Raw genomic sequence first — 18,431 nt, 5'->3', positions numbered from 1 at the left:
TTTGGGGAACGTTTGTCGACAGCCAGGAAGTCTGGATCGGGGGGAAATCGAAAACCGGAAGCCGCTGAGACGACAAAGAGAGTTGCCGGTAGTTTCAAGCGAAACCCTAACCTCTCTCTCCGAGATGCCGCAAATAAGCTGGGTGTATCGTCTACAACCGTGCATCGAGCCAAAAAACGAGCCGGACTATCGACTTACAAGAAGGTAGTGACTCCAAATCGCGATGATAAACAAAATACGACGGCCGGAGGCTGCACACGACGATGCTGACGAAGTTTGACTGCGTGGTAATGAACGACGAAACCTACGTCAAAGCCGACTACAAGCAGCTTCCGGGACAGGAGTTTTATACGGCAAAAGGAAGGGGAAAGGTAGCAGATGTTTTCAAGCACATGAAACTGTCAAAGTTCGCAAAGAAATATCTGGTTTGGCAAGCCATCTGTACCTGTGGCTTGAAAAGCAGCATTTTCATAGCTTCCGGGACTGTCAACCAAGAAATTTACGTGAAAGAGTGTTTGAATAAACGTCTTCTGCCTTTCCTGAAGAAACACGGTTGTTCCGTACTGTTTTGGCCGGATTTGGCATCTTGCCATTACGGTAAAAAGGCCATGGAGCCTTGCAGGTGGTTCCCAACAACGTGCAGGTGGTTCCCAAGGACAAGAACCCTCCCAACACGCCAGAGCTCCGCCCAATTGAGAAATACTGGGCTATTGTCAAGCGGAACCTAAAGAAGACCAAAAAAACTGCTAAGGGCGAGCAGCAGTTCAAGGCAAACTGGCTTTCTGCGGAGAAGAAGGTGGACAAGGTGGCTGTACAAAATCTGATGGCAGGGGTCAAGCGTAAGGCCCGGCAATTCGGATTTGGAAAAGCGGAAGCCTAACTGAATATTTTTCCTGAATTTTATACTAATTGAACTTGAAAAAGAAATTTAATTTGATTTTTTAAATAAACGATTTCACCGATTTACACCCGTTTTCCCTTGACCAAATTTTGACCGTATCACCCTTTATATCAGACATAAATGTGTTCAAATAAAATTAAACTTTTAGTCAAATTGATTAAGTACAATTTTCATTTGAACACGAGAAGATTGCATTTAAAGAATGAAGATTTAAATCCAGCAAACCGAAAAGCACGAAAGAACAAAGAAAAACACTTGAAAATCCCCGGTTCGCCTCGTTGAGCGCAATCACAACGCAACAACTGTTCGCAGTTCCTATGAAAACAACACAAAAGTCACGAAGGTATTATCTCACATGTACATGTTTGAACTCCAGCAGGTCCCTTTACCGAACCGAATGGCCACATGTGTAAATAATTTAACAGTACACAACGCCGGCTAATCCCCCTCACTCCAACCCCTGCTGCGCATCCAGCTGAAAATCCCATCCTCGTCACTTTCGCTTTCAATTGACGTTTTTGTTTCAAATGCAGCTTATGGCAGGAAAATGTGTGCCTCCTTTTGTGCAACTGGCAATCTGAATGGGAAAACAAAAGACGAAACATAACAGCAGCAGCAGCAGCAGTTTGTCGCCTAATGACTTTCGTCAATATTGAACATCTGAAGTGGATTTCCAACTGAGACGAAGCGAAACCCAGTTGAGGTACGAAGGAAGACAAAGGATGGCAGGGGGCCGAATTTCCGGCAGCCACTTGTGATGGATAATTTGCGTGACTTACTGCCACTTTCGGGATGGAATCTACCTACTCGGCATAGATCACAGCAGGATTTGAATTTTCAATTTGTGACAAGTCATTGACCATATGGAACTGCAACCCGTGAAGAGGTAACATTTAATCTTGATAAGCAAACCAGGAAAATGAACCTTTTAAATATTTCCTGGTCTCGTTGCTCAGCCCTAATTAAATTATCCTTTGACCAGCACAAGCACGATGGTGAAAGCGGAAAAGCTAATTATTCCATCATGAGGTCATTTCCCGAAGGAAATTACGGTCATGTAACAAATGGTTCAACTTTTCCTAGCATACACGGGAAACAAAGTATGGGATAAATACTGACGGTGAATTAAAACACAATCCGTTGCATTTTATAGCTCAATTGTTATTCAACATGCAGAACACAAACAATTCAATAATAATCGCAACGATTGCTTCATTGTGTCCGGAAAAAAAAACCTGTCCCCAGTCTTGTTGTGTCCGAATAAAGGATTAAACAAATAGGGCCAACCGCCCACCATTATCACGGTCTCCTTTCCGGTGCAGCTCCCAGTTTGTACGTAGACCTACGTATGAAAAGAGCAATTAAATCCGGCACAAATTTTCGCACTGCCAAAAATCTCTCGCATCGTCACTATTGTGGAGCGGTTTGGGTGGGAATCGCCATTGCGAAGCATCGATAAAACGATTCGGTTGTTTGTTTTGTATCGCATTTAATACGGCTATTGTTTTCGAGCGTTGCGTTGGTAGCTTCGTCCCACTTGCAGGAACACCGATGAATGCAGGAATTGTAGTATGTAGCAATTGTTGACCGTAGGATGGTGCCGGATTGAACTTTTTTTTCTATTGACTATAGTTTTAAGATGTATTATATAGTGAACAAGAATCCTCGGCTCCGTAAAGTTAATTCAATTGAGCCTTATCAAATAAATTAATAAAAAAAAATCAGATATTTTCAAATTGTTTTGCCCAAGCCACACTTGTCTGACATTTAGCAATAATTTAACCAAAGATGATTTGATCAAATACTACAAGCTGGTCATATTTGTCAAGATATTAGTTGACGTATTGCATTGTTTTCAGTTGACCGAGTTTATTTATTTGGCCATTGATTTGATAATTAATTGCTAATTGTATTAGGTTCAATTCAATTTGTGACAATAAAGCGAAATTTGTTTACCTCAGGCCTCATCCTAGATTGGAAATCATATCAGGTTTGGAGATCATACAACGATGAAGAGTTCATTCCGGGTCCACCGGAATCGGTTCTAGAACAAATTTTATGGAGAAAAACTTGTGACAACCAAATAATGCTCATCTCAGATTTCTTTCACGAATCAGTTATGATCCATATTTACAGAAGTAAGAGAGATATGACGCATCAAACACATCAATTTATGACAAGAATCGGTTCCGGAAAAGTCCATATGTTTAATAATAAATTAGAACGGTGAATTGTACTACGTACAGGAACTGGCATTAATAATACATACACGAATTTAATTGGAACCAAACACTGATTTCAGATTAAAATCGTGGTGTCCTTAAGATAGAGCAGCAAGTTACAAACCGGTCGTTCAAAAAATCTGGAACATTCCAGCAGGGCAAATAAAACGTTTTGTTGCAATATTTGCCACATGCGGCGAAGCTGTTATATTTTATATAATTAAAATACTCATCAACATACAATAAATTACAGTACATACTTACAACTTCGGTGTTTTCTCGCCAACAGAGCGATTTGCTCTTCCAATGCACCCGTGCCGTCGCTTGCTTTCACTGATCTTATTGCGACTGTGATCATTGACAACCAGGGTTGCCAAAATGAAATCATCTTACTTTTTGTCCAGAATAATGCCGTTTGAATATTGATTGAGCCATTTTTCTGATAGATACAAAACAAAGATAAAAATACATGTATCATAAATTACTTATGGCTTGGCAAAAAAGAATACCTCTGACAGTTTTCATTCTCCTTTTCTAACCGCAAAAAAAGCCCGACAATACACCTGACCTCTCCAAGGTAACCCGCGAAGCAGCTGTTGTAGCAATCCCGAAGACCAGCAGCATCCCGGGACGGAGCGCACTCCAATGGTGGTCGGAAGATACGAAGACGGCAGTCAAAGCCCGACGGAAAGCCCTCCGCAAACTAAGGAAAATGAGCCTAGATCACCCCAGCAGAGACGGCATCCTAACACGATACCGCGTATTGCACTTTCTATGCCGGAAAACCATCCGGAACGCAAAGCAGGACAGCTGGACGAGCTTCCTCGATAGCATCGACGCTTCCCAATCCTCAGCAGACCTGTGGAATCGGGTTAATTCCCTGAGCGGGAAAAGACGTTCAACCCCGCTACAGGTTCAATCCGGAACCAGCATCCTCTTCGAGCCAGTAGCCGTCGCTGACGAATTGGGGAAGTACTTTGAAGAGCTTTCCGCTATCTCCGGATACAGCGAAAAATTCCGCCGCCACAATCACGCTACGTCAACATCCGTCACCAGCTTCTCCGTTTCGGCCGACCACCAGAACCTAACGATCAACAACAGGAGCAGGGGCAAGGGGAAATCGGTGGAACTAGACGAGCTCTGCTAACCCACCTACCGATCGAAGGCCAAGTCCGTATGCTCGAACTCTTCAACAAGCTTTGGACCACGGACTCCTACCCAGCTTCCTGGAGAGAAAGCCATATCATCCCGATCCCGAAAGTTAGCGAGCCCACGAAGGATATCTCTAACTTCCGACCGATAGCCCTGACCTCCTGCATGAGCAAGGTCTTCGAACGAATGGTCAACTGAAGGATGAAATTATTTTTGGAAACCAACAGCCTGCTCGACCATCGCAACATGCGTTTCGTCAGGGTGTGGCACCTCGACGTACTTTGCCACGGGGACGTCTTGAAAAGCGCTTTTGACTTGGGGCACCACGCTGAGGTTGTCTCGCTGGACATATCCAAGGCCTTTAACAGGACCTGGACGCCAGCTGTACTTGCCAAGCGTGGCAGCTGGGGCCTCTCTGGACATATCATGCGCTTCGTCAGAAATTTCCTCACCGACTGCACCTTTCGAGGTGGAATCGGGAACAAATTCTAGCCGCTTTCAGGAAGAGACAGGGGTCCCCCAAGGATCAGTGATCGCTGTCACGTTCTTCCTGATCGCCATGAACGGAGTCTTCAGCCAGCTTCCCAAGAACATGCAAATTTTTTTTGTATGCGGACGATGTTCTCATCGTGGTCACAGGGCCCACCACAATTCGGACTAAAAAACTAGCCCAAGCTGCAGTTACAGCCGTAGCAAAATGGGCCGAGACAGCAGGATTCCAGCTTTCGGCGAAGAAGAGTTTCAGGTGCCATGTGTGCCCATCGCGGCACTGAGTCAGCGGAACCCCTATCAGGATCGCTGATCAAGCCATCCCCGTTAAAAATTCCGTCTGGGTCTTGGGTGTGCTCATTGACCGCACGCTATCGTTCGTTCCTCATTTCCACGAGGTTAAACAGAACTGCCGCAGCCGAATCAACTTGCTTAAAACAATTTCCAAACCCCACCGATCCAACAATTGAGCGGTCCGCTTCCGAGTCACGCAACCTATCGTCGACAGCCGCCTGCTCTACGGAACCGAGCTGACGTGTCTCGCATCCGGGAAACAAAACGAAATCCTCGGCCCAACGTATAACAACAGCATTCGGATTATCTCAGGTCTCCTGCCCTCCACTCCTGCCGTTCAGCCTGCGTAGAAGCGGGGATCCTGCCATTTCGGCACCGGGTCATGAACGCAACCATCATCAAAGCCGCATCATTTGTCGCAAAAACAGCTGAAAATGGCAGGATCTTCCTCCTCGACGAGGGGAACAGAATCCTGCGCACGATCGCCAACATCCACCTCCCCCCGGTGGCTAGGACCCACTGGCACGGAGAGAGGCGTTGGCTCTCTTCCGACACCAATATAGACAGCAGGATTAAGAGCCGGTTCAAGGCAGGTGACAACTCGCAGACCTTGCGTCGGTCTGTAACCGAACACTGACGGTTCCCGATCCAACTCAGGCGTTAGTATCGGAGTATTCGGAAGTGGCTTACTTGCAAGCAATAGTTTACCGCCGCAATGCTTCGTCTTCTCTGCAATCTTTCATGTAGCCACAGTACCTGCCAGCCAACCTATCCTCATCTTGACGGATTCCCACAGCACCATACAGGAACTCCGTTCGGCAGCTCCGTCAAATCCGTGGATCCAGACCACTTTGAAGTTCACCCCGAGCAGCACTGTATATACGTTGATAACTGGACACTGTGGGCAGCGAGGCAGCGTATCACCTCGCTGGATCTGGACCATCCGGTCCCAGGTTCACTAAAAAGGTGCCGTTGCAGGACATCAAGCGATGGATCAAATCCACAACTCGAAAAGCATGGAACGAACAGTGGTTCGGCACCTTTTATCCGGAAGATTAAAGGAAGCACGGAGGCATGGACGCACCTCCGGAATCAACCGGATCAAAAAGTGTTATCCAGGCTCCGAACCGGACACAGTAGACTAAGCCACAATTTCGGCGGAGGACCCTTCAAGTAAAGCTGCGTGATTTGCGGAATTCCAGCAACAGTCGAGCACGTCCTCTGCGTCTGCCCTGAATTCCACAACCTCAGAGAGGCCTACGGGATTACCTCCAGCATCCGGAACCTTTCTCGGAGACAACGCACCCGCTGCTGACGCCCTCTTGATTTTCCTTAGGGAAGCCAAGCTATACCATTGTGTTTAGTTAGGTCCTTTTGTCATTTTCTGTTTGTGAGTTTTCTTCCGGTTGTCAGGACGGTTCCGCACGGGATGAGCCTTTGGACCTCGTGACGGTACCGTCTTGTTCAGATCAATGTTCAATGTTCATTTTTAATTTGTCACTGCTTATGAAGAGCCAGAAAGACTGTATTCTACAGCCTTAGCAGGCGGAGGGGCGCCATATGGGATGAGCCGACGGCCCTCATGACGGTGTTCACTCGCAGAAACAGCAATCAATCCAACAATAATGTTCGTAGATGTTAAGCAAAACACCCTGTTTATACAAAAACTCTGTTTTGAGGTTCTCCTTCTGAGACCTCCTTTTGACGAAGAGATGAACTAGCCTTCGGCTAAAAATTTCTTAAATGAAGAATTTAAAAAAAAATCGCAAAAAAGCATGCAAAGATATAAAAGTTGGTGATGATAAAATTTCACTGTAGTGAAATTTGGATTTGTTTTGAAGCATCTAAGTGCTATTAAAAAGAAATGTTTAATCATATTTTAAAAATTGGTGTAATCTGTTTAAATCCTAAAAATCTGTAATCTGTGAATACAGAATTTTGGTTTTTAAAAAATCTGAAAAATCTGTATTTTGGTAACCCTGTTGACAGCACGGGCGTATTAGGTAACTCAGAAGAACGACAAACAAACACAAAACAATATCACACACTTCTTCGAGAGGTTCGTGGAGCGGTTGCATGCACAACATAATTCTTTAGGATTTGTTCCAAATACAAATCAATTGAAACTCAGGTGCTCCACACTGTGGCAAATAGACTCAAGAATTTCATAAGGCTCGACTTATGAACAACACATATGAATTTCAAAAGCGTGACTTATGAATGATTTTCGGGTAACATGAGGTAGCTCTTATGCGCCTGTAATCATTTCATCTTCCCAAGCATTGGAAGACGAGTCGTCAACATACCGGCCCCGTAAGCTTAAAGTCTATGATTTGGTTCCAGTCTGTTCCGATTTATTATTTTTTGTCAACATTATTTTTCATATGAAAAATCAAGGAAATTCATACTGATTTCTTGTGGCTAAAATTCATAGGTGTTTCTTTTGGAATTCTTACGTTCGTAGCTTACCAACGTTAATTGTTATGATATATCTAAGCATGCTTGTTGCCCCACGCACCAGGTTGTAATTTAGAACAATAAAATTGTTAGAAATAAGAATACATTTTTTTTAATGAACCCAGTTCAAATAATGTCGTTACACACTGTAACCACAAATTTGGGAAATCCATCAATCGCAAACAGAGAATTTTACATCATAGAAACTTTGTATAATTAATTAAGTTGACAGCTGGGTGAAAAGCTGAATAAAAGTGGATTACCTTGGAAAACTGGCCTTTGAACAGGTCATGGGCCCAGTCGATTCAACAGTACGAGCAGCAGGAGCAAATCTTTGGACAAAAGATGACAAACGTAAAGGAAGAAGTACAGGTTAGTACCGGTCCTTCAACCAGTCGAACACGGCAGCAGAGGCCAGCACCGCGGAGCAACACGTCGGAGGACGGCGAAGAAGAAGAGGAAGAAGATGATTGCTCGGATCGCATTGTGCCAAACGCGACTACTGTTATGATGTACGAGAGGCGGAGCTTGATGGTTGGGCTGTTTAAGGGTGACCCCAATGAGTTTACAGGCTGGAAATGGCGCTTGGAACACCATCTTACTACGCTCAAACTGCATCATACCATCGAGTGTACACCCAGAGAAGAGCCGTATGGGATTCCTGATCCCGAATCAACACGGGAAGAGGACAGAGCGCAGCAGAAGAAATACCAAAAACGTTGTGAAGAAGACTGTGATGCCATTGAAGAGATCGTGACTACGATTTCAAACGGTCCTCTTCAGAAACTGATGCATTGCAAATATGCAAAAGAATGCATGGATGCATTGTGCAAAGCGTATCAAAGAAGTGACAGACAAGTCTGGCGAAGTTATCGCTAGGGGAAGTTGTATTGATGGTCTCTACTTTTTGGATGTTTTTCCTGATGATGAAGATGAAGACGAGGAGAAAAACACTTTGTTGTGCAAAAACGAGAATTCTATGTTGTGGCATAAGCTATTTGGACATCTTGGATTTTCCAACATCGAAAAACTGTATAAGGAAGATAAGGTTAATGGTTTGACCATGCGATTGAAAGATTTTGACCAGAAGAAACCATTTTGTGAGTCTTGCTTGTTTGGAAAGAAAACAAGGGACAAGTTCAAGAATATGGACTTACCACGATCAAAACGACCTCTTGCGTTAGTTCATTTGGACGTTTGTGGATATTTCGAAGATTGTACCTTCGATGGATATCGGTATTACGTAACGTTCATTGATGATTATACGCATTTTACAGCCGTTTATCTTTTGCGGTACAAGAGCGACACTAACCAGCCTTCAGAATTATCCTGGGATACGAGTAATCCAGATGTTCCACGCGATATTCCAGAAGAAAATGAAAACTTCTTAACAGATGAAGAAAATGAAAACTTGGATGAGAGTTTTCATCAAGACGAAATACAACGAGAAGAAAGGCGAAGTCACAGAGTTCGTAAACAACCGGGTTGATTGAGAGATTATGAGACAGCATTTTGTGCTACGGACTATTGTGATAGCGTTCCTCAATCAGTGGAATTGCTGAAGCTTCGAGGTGATTGGAAGGACTGGGAAACATCAATTCATGAGGAATTACAGTCATTGAATGAAAATCAAACATGGACAATTGTAGAGAAGCTACCAGAAAGTAAGAAGGCAATTGGATCCAAATGGGTATTAAAATTTTTAATTTAAAAATGATAATCGGTATAAGGCCAGATTGGTTGCGAAGGATTATTCGCAAAGACCAGACTTTGATTATCAAGAAACGTTTGCAACTGTAGCAAAAATGAGCAGTATTGAGTAATGCTTTTGCCAATGAAAACAAACTTTTGATTGATCAAATGGATGTGAAAACCGCCTTTTTGTATGGTCATTTACAAGAAGAAGTATATCTGCATCTACCACATGATGAATTTGGTCAGTCAACAATGGTTAAGCTAACTAAAAGCTTGTACGGATTGAAACAAGCTGGGCGAGCTTGGAACCAAAAGTTTGATGACATCATGCATAAGCTTGGATTTTATGCATTAAAAACAGATTGTTGTGTGTATAAATCCAAACAACATCAACTGTTTGTTATCATATATGTTGAGAATGTTTTGATGATTGGAAACTCTATTTGTGATGTTCTCACCAAACAGCCATACAAAGAACTAATCGTAGTTTGCAATACCTCGCATTGTCATCAAGACCAGACATTAGTGCAGCCGTTAACATATTAAGCAAATTCCAGTCTGCAGCCTCGGATGTACATTGGATTGGACTAAAGCGTATTCTTCGTTACTTGAAAGGTACTTCAAGGACAAAAATTATCTACAGGAGACATATGAATAGCGCAACACTGGAAGGATTTGCAGATGCAGATTACGGAAATGATCCAGATGAGCGAAAATCAATTTCTGGCTATGTTTTTCTGCTATAAGGAAATCTAGTTTCGTGGTCAACGAAACGGCAGCCCACCGTAAGTCTCTCCTCGACAGAAGCAGAATTGATATCACTGTGCTATATGCTACCAAGGAAGGTTTGTGGTTGTCAAACTTCCTAAAGGAGCTGCAAGTGGAAAACTTTCCTATCATCATCTATATAAGCACATCGATATGAAGTTTGTGTTCATCAGAGATTTGGTTAAGCAGGGCATGCTTAAAATCATAAGCATCCCATCCCAAGAGCAACCAGCAGATGTTTTCACCAAGCCATTGCCGAAAGTACAAAATCAACGATTTTTTGAGTTACTCAATGTAAAAATTGAGGGGAAGTGTTAGAAATAAGAATATAATTTTTATTCAATGAACCCTGTTCAAATAATGTCGTTAACCACTGTAACCATAAGTTTGCGAAAGCCATCAATCGGTCGCTAACAGAGAATGTTACATCGTAGTTAAGTTGACAGCTGGGTAAACAGCTGAACAAAGGTTTACAATTACCTTGGAAAATTGTCCTTTGAACAAAAATATGCGTATTTTATTAATTGAAATTTAAATATCCTATAAAGCTGAAAAGTTTCTGCATTGAGTGGCGCAAAACCACCGACGACCGGTTTACAATTGACGTAGTTAGATAGATTTCTTCCGACAAAAGTGCCGTCTACTGAGCTTTCTCCCAAGCCGATCTGAAATTAAAAATGGCCAGTCCACTTTTCAAAAAATTTAAGCCCAGCATAAACCAGTCAATGGCTGAAAGAAAGTGAAAAAATAAAATAATTGAGAAGCTTTTCACATATTTTAAGACCTTCTATCTCTGAGTTTAGTTCAAACTAAATAATGCATTAGGTCCTAAATAACATTGCCAGATTACCTTCGTTGACTTTCTCTTTGCCATTTTCAGCACACAGATCGATGAAAGAAGCTATTATCTAGCTTCCAAAATGATAAACATCACAAGAAACAGTTATGTCTCCAAGGTATTAGCGAAAGAGAAAGTCGACGAAGAGAATCTATCAATGCTACTTAGGACCTAATGCATTGTTCAGCTTGAGTTTTCGTCGCTCTTTATTGTGTTCTTTGCGATTTTAGAGCAGCACAAGACGTCCAATTCCATCAAAAGATAATTTGTATGACCTTGGATCTGGAGTTGTGATGTGTGGAGCACTTCCGAGCACTTCTAAATTTAAAATTCTGTATGATACTTTGGACCGTAGACGAATGATGTAGGGGAAATGTTGGCTTCGGCAATACCTTAACCTATTGTTTACTTCCCTGACGATAATAGGTTAAGGTATTGCCGAAGCCAACATTTCCCCTACATGGATTCATTTTGGCATCACCTAAGTTCGAGTCATTTGACTTCCAAGGTACCATCTTTTAATTATCATTTAACAATCATGGGAAGTTCCGGGTCCAAGGACTCCCTTGAGAAGCCTATCGGATATTCCAGTAAAGATGTCAATGAAGTTATCCAGTACCATACCATCCAGCATGTACTAATTTATAGTACTGCAGGAAGCCATGCAGTACCCACCATCCTGCATGCATCAAAAATAACCTATTGCATACTTCACGGCGTAAATCGAGCAATTGTGCTGAATAAACATTCAAATCAAAACGTTCAACCACATCAGTCAGACGATTTTAAAACCATTAACCATGATGTTTAAGTAACGGCGCCGGTGGTGTAGTGGTAAGCGTGATTACCTCTCACCCCAGCAGGTCTGGGTTCAATCCCAGTCGGCACCGCCGGGATGTTCTGAGGCATAACATCTCTGATCACGCCTTCCTTCGGAAGGGAAGTAAAGCCGTTGGTCCCCGGTTCATGAGTTGATGGGTCGATAGGCAGGGTCCAGGTGTGGGAGCTGCCTTCCTGGCACGTCGGTAGCATTGGTGCTCAGCACGGAAAACAAGATCGACGGAAAAAACAAACCAAAGGAAATAAACATGATGTTTAAGTATGCAAATGTCTTGTAAAGATGCAACTGAATACTTTGGATAAATAATTTTAATTATATTTGGCTCAGCATTCCCATCCAGCAAGTATTTGTAACATAATATTAAATTACTTTGAAGAACTCCTCTATGAAGTGAAAAAAAAAATCAATCAGACAGTTTGAAAACAATTAGCCAGGGGGGGCGACCCCGGCATAGTGGTTAACATCCATACCTCTCACGCCAAAGTCACGAGTTCAAATCTCACCCCCGGACAAGTCACGAATGACCCAAGAGTGTTAAAGTGACTATAATAATAATAATAATAAAAAAAAAATAAACAATTAGCCAGGTTTAAATGTCTTGTTTTGATATTCTAGAATATTCTTGGTGAAGAATGGGAATGGTATTTCGCTTGGTTTGGTATGGTACTGGATAGCTTCATTAACATCCAGTAAAGTAAAAGAAACCATACAAGAAGTCCTATGAGCTCCTCCAAGCTCGTTTTTATTTTGCATAAAATAACTCGATTTCTCCAGTTTGTTTGTACCGAAACAGATTTCCGATCCGGCATCCGGGAGGGATAGGGATGGGACCCTAAATGATACAGTTCGACTTCTCATATCAAATTCCTGTGAAATAATATGCGCATCAGATCCATTTTTGACTCTACTCGACTTGATCCAGAACCGATTCTGAAGCAACTTGTCCAGGAGATAAAAAATCCATACGTACTCCCAAAGGATCTACGAAGGACATCGTTCGCTTTTCAGTCAAAAATGCATTTGAATTCGTCTATTCCAGTAGTCAAGTACGATCACAGCAAGTGAAGATTATTTGAAGCGTAACTATTCAAATCGACGAATCTGCTTTTGTAAACAATCACTTCAATCGACGATTTGTCTTAACTGCTAGTTCACCCAAGCAAACAGTTAGTTAGTTTCTGTGATCAGTTGCCACAAATCGTCGATTGAAGTGATTGTTTACAAAAGCAGATACCTAGATAGAGCTGGAATTAGGGCGTAACAACCTTTGTAAACAATGACTTCTATCGATGATTTCTAGGAACTCAAGGCACGCCTACGCAAACCAACATAACATTTGTGTAGGGCAAGTCTTTCCCTAACCGATGGTGTGGTTGATTTGCGTTGGCGAGCCTTAACTTTCTAGAAATCATCGAAAAAAGTCATTGTTTACAAAAGCTGTTACACCCTAATTCCAGCTCCATCTAGATACATCGATTTGAATTGGTACGCTTGATTTGGCTGTTTTCAGAAAACAAATTTAACGGCGCCGATGGTGTAGTGGTAAGCGTGATTACCTCTCACCCCAGCAGGCCTGGGTTCAATCCCAGTCGGCGCCGCCGGGATGTTCTGAGGCATAACATCTCTGATCACGCCTTCCTTCGGATGGGAAGTAAAGCCGTTGGTCCCCGGTTCATGAGTTGATGGGTCGATAGGTAGAGTAAAGGTGTGGGAGCTGCCTTCCTGGCACGTCGGTAGCATTGGTGCTCAGCACGGAAAACAAGATCGACGGAAAAAAACAAACCAAAGGAGAAAACAAATTTGGCAAAAAATAAAAAGACCATCACACAAATTGGAATGACAAATACAATCCAATACAATGGAATGACAAATACAATATGTGCCATAGCAATGTTTGGTCAAATATAACCTTGGTTAAATGTATTTGTGGAAATTTGCAACAAAAGGGAAATGGATGTAATGTCGGCCTAAATGCTCCTTATTTGGGTCCATCCATAAACTCAGCAATTGACTAAATTTTCAATAGCTACCAAAAATATCCATTAGAACCGTCCCAATGAAGCGTTCATCTGGATATAATTAAAAAATAGCAGAATTTTAGCGATGGACCAACATTAAGTCATTTCCACTATTTGACATTTTGTCAAACAGTGTGATGTCAGCTTAACAGAAGATGTTCATCGCTGAAAAATTAGCAGTTGTGGTTGAACATGACGTTTTTGAACGTTGACTAGGTTGTAATAAGTATACTTGGAGGCCCATAATTGTGAAAGTGAATATCCCAACTAACATTTCCAGCTTTACTAGCCAACTTTTCCAGCGTTGTGCTGTAAAGTAGCTGAAAAGAAGCTGCAGATACAGCTACTAGCAGAAGCTAGCAAAATAGTTTTGGAGTCGCACTGAATAACAACAGCCAAAAAACGCTAATGTCTCTTTTATACACATACTAATCAACTTTCAACTTTTAGCTGCAAAACAAAGCTAATAAAGCGAATATGTTATTTATTCGATGGCTTTACACAACCAACCACTCTTGCTGAATAACATAAACATCAAAAGTGCTTTTTCAACAACTAAACAACCTGTACTCAGCTAATAAACTGTGTTAGAGCTACTTCGGAAGCATTTTCACCGCCAACTGGGTTTATTTTTAGACGTGTGCAGTTTTACAGCTTTTACTCTGCTCCTTTACAAAGCTGAAGTAACTAGTCGAGAAAAGTGATTTATGTACACTATTATAAAGACTCTACTCAGCGATTTTGCTGTGGAAAGGCATGTTGATTTGTTTACATCAGTTCAAAGTGTTGGCGTAGCATAGTTGGTAGTGTCAAGGTTTGCCAAAGCGGTCGTCTAGAGTTCGATTCCAGGTTCCGGTGCAAGGTAAATAATTTGGTGATGACTTATAACTTATTTCGAATAATTTGATTCACTGCTAAATAAACTCAATAAATTCCTCCATAAAAAAGCGTAAACAGTATTTAACCCCCGGCTTCAAGAGAAAGCTGTGTTGTGAATATTGGATAACCGCAAAAAGGTTGAATAAGCGCCTTTCAAGTTGACACACAACTAAACAGCAGGATAACAGCTGTATAGAAGCGTTAATGGATTTGCAATAAGAGCTTATCCCAACCGTCCCAACAGCCATAATTAGCTGACTAAGTTCGCCAGATCTTGTATAGAGGTGGAGTAAAGGTTTCCTCATATCGTACAACGTTTGAATACAATTCGAGGCTGTATAAATAAAATGAGTAAAGCATTTACATTGTGAAAATATATATCCTGCATTAGCTCATTTACCAAACACATAATTGATCCTCCCTAAATTGCAATTCACCTTTCGTTCTTAAAAACCTCCCCGACATCATTGGCCATTTCCCGTCGGTAAACCCCATCGGCTCCGAATCTCCGCTTACCTCAATCGCTTCGCCTCATCGATGAACGGTCTCTTCTCGCCTTCTGTCAGCAGCTTCCACTGTGCTCCCAGATTCTTCGATATCTCCGAATTGTGCATCTTGGGATTGTCCTGAGCCATCTTCCGTCGCTGTCCCCGGGACCACACCATGAACGCATTCATGGGCCGTTTGATGTGCTCTCCGGGAACTCCACTGCTGGAACTACATGCACTGCCAACGCCGTTGCTGCTACTGCTGCTGTTGTGCAGTTTCGAAGAAATGGTCATGTCCATTGCGACCTGATTTGGGTTCGGCTGTTGTGTGTCGTTTGGCAAATTAGCTGGACTTTCCCCGCGAAGGTACGTCACAAATGGGTCACAACACCGTCCCCGTCACTCGTTCAATTCTTTTGTTTTATTCGGGTGTCACTTTGCTCACAATTATAATTACATCACTTGATTGCGAAATTATCACGCTTGATATCTCTTGCAATTCGCACGCTTTGGTTGAACACTGCAATCAATTCGCTTCAATTATCTTTGCAACAACGAGCAACTTATCACAAAAATAAAGAGTTTACGAAATTGCCTGCCGCTTATCAGCGCACTCGTGTGCAGTTTAGATGCAATCGTCAGCCGTCATTTTTTTTGGTATTTTTGGATGATTTCCTGCTTGATAACCTCCTTTTCAAATTATCACTTCCTACTGCAACGAACAAAAATTCTCAGCCACACGATTCGCACTAGTTGATCGCGTCGGATTGTTCTAAAGCCGCCATCGATTCGATCCGATATTTTCCTCTTATCAATTCTGATCGAAGTCACAAACGTTCACCGCAATAAAAAAAAAAGCAACGCTCACCGGTGGGGACCAAGAATAGCTGGATATCTCCCGCTCGCGCGATGTTTTCACGTCGAATTCTAAACACATAATGGTCCCATCATAATCTGTTCCACTGTTGATATTTTGATAAAAGGGACCCAACCAGTAAACCCAACAAAAAAATAAAACGAAAAACAGCAAAACCCGAACACCCGAGATACCAACAAATAACAACACCACCGACCGACCGACCGACCGACAGTCAGCAAAACCATCTGGAGAGGAGACGGGCGGAAAAGCATTTCTGACTCTGGCGAAGAATAAAGAAGAAAATCCAGCGATGTGCACACATTCCCACATATAGCAGCAAACAACAAATACACAAACAAAAAACTCACTCTCAGTTTTCCCGAAAAGGCAGCAGCAAAGAAGAAAAACACAAAACAGATATCCTTTTTTCCTCGCGCGCAGTGCTCGATTTTCCTTCTCTTTTGCACCCACGTGACAGCAGTGGCCTGCTAGCGGAGTTGGATGTGTGCATGCGGTGTGGATGATGGGAAATGCGCGCTTTTCCACACCGACTGCTGGAAGAGAATGGTTGCAGTGATGTTGGAGTTTTTCTCTTTAAACTAGCAGCGTGGTGAGAAAGAACATGTGCTCACGGTTTGATTGTGCTTTATTTTTCGGTTTACGTTTTGGGTGATCGACATGGTTCCAGTCGTTGACAATCGAAGCAGTCGGTTCTGTTTTGGACGCTTTACGAGAAATGCAATGTGACATTCTTTTTCCGGCCAAACGTTTTCAACAGTCATGGGATTTGAAAAGTGCTTCATTTTTTTTCTCTATTAACTAGATCTTATAAAAATGCATTTTTTTTTATATTTCATGAAATTCATAGCTTAGGTAGGCAACTTTAAAATTTTAAACTCTTATGGAGTTTTCTTATCCCTGCGCAGTAGTTTGGCGACCTGGAAGCCTTTCAACGTCTTGAGAGCAACACTTCCAGCGTATAAGGGAAAGCTCTGACAAATTTCACAACCCGAATGTTCGGAAGCAACCCTATCGTAGTAATTACTCTTGGTTCCTCCATGGGCAACCAGCTCCGAAATCCGACATGTTTTCTTTTGAACCAAAGCTAACTGCTTCTTCGTCGCCTAGGCTTTTTACGCTTCTGTAGTGAGCGTTTTTCCGACTCTCAACTTAGTGATTCTGATACACTTCCACATTTACGAACGGAGGGCTTTGTATGCCATCCACTGCATGCTTTTGTATATTGTGTGGCAAGCACAATGATACTCTATGCTCAGGAAAGTCGAGAAAAGTTCCAACCCGTAAACCGTGCCTTTACTAACAGGCTATCTGAGGTCCCATCAATCTGAAGCTGAAAGCTGTGCACCAACATGTAAAAGGGAAGTTTCCCAGGTAACAATTTGATGCTTAACAAGTGTTGTTTAATCGATTTTAATTCAGCCTTAGATTGAATAATTGCTGTACATAGACCACGTTAACCTTTGTTAAGCTTTTAAACATCTAAATCTGGTGATTTTAAAGGGTGATACGGTCAAAATTTGGTCAATATCAACTTGACGTATTTCTTTCAATTTTGCATTTAAAAAACCTGAACACCCCTCATTTTGAAGGTGTGTGTGTGTAGAATGTTGCTCCTATTTTGATTTTGAAATTCACTCTTCAGTTGTCAAAATGCCGTCCAAGCAAGAAGAGCAGCGTATCAAAATTTTGCTCGCGCATCGCGAAAATCTGAGCTACTCGGACGCAAAGTTGGCAAAATCGCTAAAAGTTGCCAAATCAACCGTTACAAATGTAATTAAAGTGTTTGGGGAACGTTTGTCGACAGCCAGGAAGTCTGGATCGGGGGAAAATCTAAAACCGAAGCCGCTGAGACGACAAAGAGAGTTGCCGGTAGTTTCAAGCGAAACCCTAACCTCTCTCTCCGAGATGCCGCAAATAAGCTGGGTGTATCGTCTACAACCGTGCATCGAGCCAAAAAACGAGCCGGACTATCGACTTACAAGAAGGTAGTGACTCCAAATCGCGATGATAAACAAAATACGACGGCCAAAGCTCGATCCCGGAGGCTGTACACGACGATGCTGACGAAGTTTGACTGCGTGGTAATGGACGACGAAACCTACGTCAAAGCCGACTACAAGCAGCTTCCGGGACAGGAGTTTTATACGGCAAAAGGAAGGGGAAAGGTAGCAGATGTTTTCAAGCACATGAAACTGTCAAAGTTCGCAAAGAAATATCTGGTTTGGCATGCCATCTGTACCTGTGGCTTGAAAAGCAGCATTTTCATAGCTTCCGGGACTGTCAACCAAGAAATTTACGTGAAAGAGTGTTTGAATAAACGTCTGCTGCCTTTCCTGAAGAAACACAGTTGTTCCGTACTGTTTTGGCCGGATTTGGCATCTTGCCATTACGGTAAAAAGGCCATGGAGTGGTACGCCGCCAACAACGTGCAGGTGGTTCCCAAGGACAAGAACCCTCCCAACACGCCAGAGCTCCGCCCAATTGAGAAATACTGGGCTATTGTCAAGCG

At 42.5% G+C, this 18,431-nt stretch overlaps 1 protein-coding gene across 1 annotated transcript in view; it reads right to left on the bottom strand.

The window, feature by feature from the left end:
• Sox21a overlaps positions 1-15,844 on the bottom strand; it is a 62,630-nt gene extending 46,786 nt beyond the window's left edge. Inside the window, exon 1 of the mRNA XM_065219613.1 lies at positions 15,071-15,844. Within this exon, the coding sequence (XP_065075685.1) occupies positions 15,071-15,342 (272 nt within the window). The 5' untranslated portion in view covers positions 15,343-15,844. The remainder of the gene's footprint in view (positions 1-15,070) is intronic.
• Positions 15,845-18,431: the final 2,587 nt, after the last annotated feature.

The sequence above is a fragment of the Ochlerotatus camptorhynchus genome, unplaced genomic scaffold, assembly GCF_037179485.1.
Source record: "Ochlerotatus camptorhynchus isolate MF236.1 unplaced genomic scaffold, CSIRO-AGI_Acam_v1.1 ptg000107l, whole genome shotgun sequence".
In the NCBI taxonomy this organism is placed as follows: domain Eukaryota; kingdom Metazoa; phylum Arthropoda; class Insecta; order Diptera; family Culicidae; genus Ochlerotatus; species Ochlerotatus camptorhynchus.
Note: the sequence above shows the minus strand (reverse complement) of the source record. Positions and strands in the feature narration are given on the sequence as shown.